The 6,000-nt window shown below is 38.0% G+C and overlaps 1 protein-coding gene across 1 annotated transcript in view; it reads left to right on the top strand.

The window, feature by feature from the left end:
• The first annotated feature begins 1,091 nt into the window (after positions 1–1,091).
• The window catches only part of LOC128606019 (calcium uniporter protein, mitochondrial), a 28,220-nt gene continuing 23,311 nt past the window's right edge, over positions 1,092–6,000 (top strand). Inside the window, exon 1 of the mRNA XM_053621965.1 lies at positions 1,092–1,341. Coding sequence (XP_053477940.1) covers positions 1,243–1,341 — 99 coding nt within the window. The 5' untranslated portion in view covers positions 1,092–1,242. The remainder of the gene's footprint in view (positions 1,342–6,000) is intronic.

Genomic DNA, 6,000 nt, shown 5'->3' with positions numbered 1-6,000 from the left:
AAGAATCTTCCAGTAAATTTGGCATCCCTTCTTTCTTTTCATCTTCATCTAAGCAGCTTTCACATTGTAAGCCAAAAATTAGATTCCTGAAAAGTATAATTTGCCATGTCCACTGATGTCCACTAACACTACTGTAGTGACAGTTTTGAATGAAGCTGTGATACACACCATAGCCCAGTTTCCATCCACTTTTTTTTTTTTTAAGTGAATTGCCTTTAAAAAGCTCGGGAACATTGCTGATTGTGTAAATGTGTACGTTTACTTTTATAGGCTCACAATGAGAATAAACAGATTGAACACTTACAACCCCAATATCTTTCATGTCATTTCATTTAATATAAATGTAAATCGTTTTAATTACATGTTTCTCTGCGAAGTACTCTTCGTACAGTTTGTGCTTGGGAGTTGAATTAGTTGCATCACTTTGTGTATATGTCACTTTGCTGACAGCTGATTGGTCCAAGTTGGGTTTGAGTTCTCGTACCCAGAACATCACCTGCCCCAGAGCAGGTCAGCCATGGACTGTAAGTTACTATGGCGATGAACCACAGGTAAAAGCCGAGCCACTTTCATGGTACCTAAAACCCAGGGTTGGCACAAACTAAACTGAAACTTACCTGGCTAGCCACCTAAACCAGCTTCCAGGACAAACTGGTGTATAATCAGTGCTTGTTTACAGAGTACACCTGTATGGTACTACAGTATGTTTACCTTTGAGAAAACCCAGTGTGTGTGTGTGTGTGTGTGTGTGTATATATATATATATATATATATATATATATATATATATATATATATATATATAATTTGTATTTTGTAAAATGAAAAAGGGCTATATATATATTATTATGTTTTTGACCTAAAAGATTAAACTTTCCCTTCAGAGCTGAAGCTAATTTAACTTCAAGTTTTTAGAGCTTTCATTTATTTATTTATTTATTTATTTATTAATTACAAAAATACAATGACATGTGATGCATGCTCATGACCATGGGTGTGTTACAGGGACTGCCACTCCTTTCTATTCACATTTCCTCCCTCACACACACACACACAGTTCACATCTCCTCCCTCACACACTCTTCTGTTCCGCTCTTCGGAAGGAGGAGCACCTGGGGAGCAGAAAGAAAAGAAACCGATTACAAAAAGTGAGAGGAAAATCGTATAGACACAGCTACTCCTTACCGGATATAAATGAAGGCGATATCTTGAAGTTGTGCTACAGTTTTTTCCCCTCCAGTCATGGCTGCTTCAAGAACGGTTTTCAAACTGTTTGGATTTTACCGCAGTCTTCCACAGAGCTGTGCCGTGTTTAAAACAAGCGCTAATCCTCTGCAAACGGTAAGATATCCAGTTTCTCCGTGGAGATATCAAGTCCTCCATGGCGTTAATCCTAAATAGCGTTCTAATGGAAGCATAGTGCACTAACTAAGGCGTGGAATGTATTATTACCTAGTAAAAGTAGTGCGCCTATGTAGGGAGTAGGCTCCTGTTTGTAGTTAGACCTCGCGTAGCTGACACTAATGTCGTTAGCATAGTTTTGTAGTTCACTGGGCTGCTGAGGCTGGTTTTATGAGTTAGTAAATAAAGTTTACGTTATTATAAATAACGGTCATTCGGTATCTAAACCACTGTCTAGAGGTGTGTGTGTGTGTGTGTGAGTGAGTGAGTGAGTGAGTGAGTGAGTGTGTGTGTGAGTGTGTGTGAGGGGGAATGAAAACAAACAAGTGCCACAGTTTCTTCAACGTTTCCTGTCTCCTGTGGTAAACTTATTCATGCCTAAAGAAAGACAACAGAGTGCACCAGAAATGCACTTTAATCTTAAAGAAAAGTTAATAAGTGACTAATCTTGACTAAATAGATAAGTTCTAAACTGTAACAGTTATGCAAAGTGCACATAATGACGCAATGAAGTTGAACACTCCTTAAACATGGCTGGAGTGTTACTCTGTGCTAACACCAGACTTGTCTACTGACTACTCAAAACACTCCATTAAAGATAATAATCACTCATAAACGTCAGGGAATTCAGATTAATACAGTAACAAATCACACTGTTATGACGCTGTTGATCCTTTTCACCATGTACATAAACGCATGTCTTCGCTCAGTCTGTGTAGGAGTGTGGAAATGAGTTACCTAAATCATCTTGTGGCTTGGGATTGTTCCAGTCTTCAACTTCAGAGTTTCCATGAGCCGGTGCCTGTCGTAGTCTCAGATCCTTGTTCATGGCTGACGATAGCGTGGAACCCGATGTGGTCTACTGCCGGTGTAACGCATCCGCCTCAAGGATCATCATGTCGTGCATTCTGAGATGCTTTTCTACTCACCATGGTTGTCAAGAGTGGTTATTTGAGTTACCATAGCCTTCCTCTCCTCTGACCTTTCTTATCAGCAAGGCATTTCTGCTATCAGAACTGCTGCTCACTGGCTATTTGTTTTTCACACCATTCTGTGTAATAAGACACTGTTGTGTGTGTGAAAATCCTAGCAGATCAGCAGTTTCCGAAATACTCAACCCAGCCCGACTGGCACCAACAGTCAATTTATTTATTTATTTATTTTTCTTAAACAGAATTTTTAAGCAGATTTGTAAGAGTAATTATTTCCAGCATTAAATCATTTATTTTTCTGCATTTTAGGCCTTATGTTTTTAGGTTCTTCGTACATTTGTCCATCTGAGACTCTTGTTAGCACGATATTTCAAAACCGAGTGGTTGAATGTTTGTAGGTTTTAAATGGAATTATCATGATGAACTGATTAGATTTTTTTTTTAATCGATTATAACAGGGTCAAGGTCACAGCAAGGTCAGATGTCTGAAATAGTTTTTCTTCAGTCGCATCCTCCTTGTATGTCATACAGAGATGTAACCACGGAGCAGTGGTGGCTCAGTGGTTAAAGGCTCTGGGTTACTGATCAGATGGTCAGGAGTTTCAAGCTTCTACTGTTGGGCCCTTGGGCAAGGCCCTTAACACTCAATTGCTCAGTTAAAATGTAAGTGTAAATGGATAAGGGCATCTGCCAAATGCCATAAATGTAAATGTTCTTAGCCTAAACATTCATATTCAGGAACTTAAGGCCCAGTTTTTTGGCTGTCTAAGATTTTTTTGCCATCCATCCATCTGTGTGTCCTAAATTCTCGTTAGCATGATATCTCAAGAACGAGTGGTTGAATGTTTGTAGCATTTTATGTGGAATTATCATTGTAACCAGAAGATGAACTGATTAGATTTTGGACTTGATCAAATAGGGTCAAGGTCAAATTTTGGACGTAGTTTTTCTTCAGTAGCTTTCTTCCTGTTTAAGTATATTCTAAAGGCATTTCAGACATATAAATTTGTAACATGAAGGACTGGACTTTTCATCTCCATTGATGCCGTTGGCATCGAGTTCTACTTGTTGTAGACATTAAACATGAGACACATTATTCACAGTTACAGCTCCTGCCACTAATATTGGCACCCTTGGTAAATACGAGCAAAGAAAGCTGTGAGAAATTGGCTCTGCTCTCATGGATATCAAATAATTGCAAACACAACAGGGGTTTATCAAAAAAAATCTTTGTTAAATATAGGTGTGCAACAGTTATTGGCACCACTATGAATTCATATGAGAAAAATATATTTGAAGTATATTCCCATTGATATTTAATTAATTAAATTTTTTTTTAAGTATACCTGGATGACCAGGAACAGCCATGACTTCCTGTTTCACAGGGGTATAAATATGAGATTACACACAGATTCTGTATGGAGGAATCCCTTGCCATGTATTCTCCAACCTCATCAGGCATTACAGGAGAAGACTCAGAGCTGTTATCTTGGCAAAGGGAGGTAGCACAAAGTATTGACCAGAAGGGTGCCAATAATTGTTGCACACCTATATTTAAAAGATATATTTATTTTGGATAAACCTGTGTTTTGTTTGCAATTGTTTGATATCCATGAGAGTAGAGTATTTTTGTGAATTATTTGAACAAAATATTAAAAGGTTAAATAATATAGACTTTTTTTTTTTTTTTTTTTTTTTTTATTTATTTATTTTTTTTACAACCTTCTTTGCTCATATTTACCAAGGGTGCCAATATTAGTCGAGGGCACTGTATTCACAGATTTAAAAAAAATTTTGTAACACTACTGGAAAAGTTTCTTCAAGAAACATGATATACCCCTATCATCAGGGTCCTGTATTTGGCAGGCCATACTAACATTAAACTCAGTACAACATGATAACCTAAAAATACATGGTGCGGAAAGAGGAACGTCGTTATTATAGCCTTTATGACCCAATGTGGCATTTTTCCACAAAACAACTTCCTGTTATCGCTTCTGTTGTAACAACTATTTTTAATCTGTTTATATGAAGCTCCAGCGCATCTATCTGTTAATTGCTTTATGGCAAGAACTATCAGAGCTGCTGTTATCGAAAATTAATCAACACTGTCTGACCAATCAGATTCAATAATTCAGCAGCACTTTAGTATATTCTGTTATATTTGTGAATTCTAGTTATATTAGTTTTTTATTTGTCATGAATGGTCCTTTCATGTCTGTAATCCGTCACGTTGCCTGTTAACACACGCATGACCTCTGAAAGCATTTGCTCAGTATCATGGTCCAGTGTTCACAGAAGAACAATAAGCTCATCACAGATATGGGTTAAGGCACGTTTTGCTCGTAGGACCGGCAGGTCATACCCGGCTTTCTCACCGTATCGTGAAAATAGTGCACTGGTAATAGTGGGTAGTAGGAAGTCGATGCCATTTATGTTGATTTGTTCATCCACTGGTTTTGGGTTAGTTGGGGAGTGAGGGAAGAATGTGTATTTTTGTTTTCTTTTCTTGTAGGATACTTAGTTTCTTTGTGCACAGCTAGAGGGTATTTTGTTTTTTATTTATAAATATGTGTATATGTATAAGGTGGGAATAAAAAAAAAACAACCAAAGCAAACGCAATCCTGGTCTCAACAACCCTTTATTTTATTGTACGTTGCGGCCCGACCTAGACCGGGTCGTAACACTGGTGGAAAAACTATACCAAGACTGTGGGCTTAAATTTCATCTCTCTGACATATTACAGTAGGAGTGGGTGCCAATATACAATATTCACTGCCATTGCTTTGCTTTCTGCCTGTTTAGCTGCTTAGAGTTTATAAGACTTTTTAATGCTTTATTTGTTCCTGATGCCTGCATTGCAAATGATCAGTTTACTAAAGATCCAAGTGATCGTTCTTGTCTCAGAGAAAATGTCAGGTTTTTGTGGTGGAGCCATTATGTTTTCAGGTCTCAGTCTGTCCGTCCGTCCATCCATCCGTGTGTCTGTCTGAGATTCTTGTTAGAACGAGAGATTGAATGTATGTAGGATTTATTTGGAATTATTGTTGTTATTATCGTAACCAGCAGAGGACCTGATTCGATTCTGGAGTTGATCCATGCAGGATCAAGGTCACGGCAAGGTCAAATGTCCAAAATAGTTTTTATTCAATAGCTTCCTTTCTGTTTGAAATATCATTTCTGGCATAAAAGTATTAGTAGCAATAAGGACTAGACGTGTTTGTAGCTGAGGCAAACCTATTGACATTGTTGGCATCGAGCTCTACTTCTTGACAGCTAGCAGGTCGTTTTATGCAGTTTATGCATATTTCAGAGTGTGCGCATCGTGTTGTACTCACGTTGAAGTTTATAACTCCGCTAAGTGACTTTAAAATGAAGCTTGCAGACAACACATATGGGTGCAGGTAGGATTACAGTACAAACCTGACTAAAACACACAATATGTGACAAATGAAAGGAGAAAAAAATGGTGGCTCTGTTATGCTTTGGGGACCATTCATTTATTTTGCTGGCATGGCATGGTTCCACTTGTCTCTTTAGAGCAAAGCATCACTGCAAATCAATACAAAGTTTCTCTGACTTATAATGAAACATTTCCATCCTGATGGGAGTGGTCTATTCCTGGATGACTCCACTCACATTCACAAAGCACCAGGACTGTCTGAA

The sequence above is a fragment of the Ictalurus furcatus genome, chromosome 3, assembly GCF_023375685.1.
Source record: "Ictalurus furcatus strain D&B chromosome 3, Billie_1.0, whole genome shotgun sequence".
Classification (NCBI taxonomy): Eukaryota; Metazoa; Chordata; class Actinopteri; order Siluriformes; family Ictaluridae; genus Ictalurus; species Ictalurus furcatus.
Note: the sequence above shows the minus strand (reverse complement) of the source record. Positions and strands in the feature narration are given on the sequence as shown.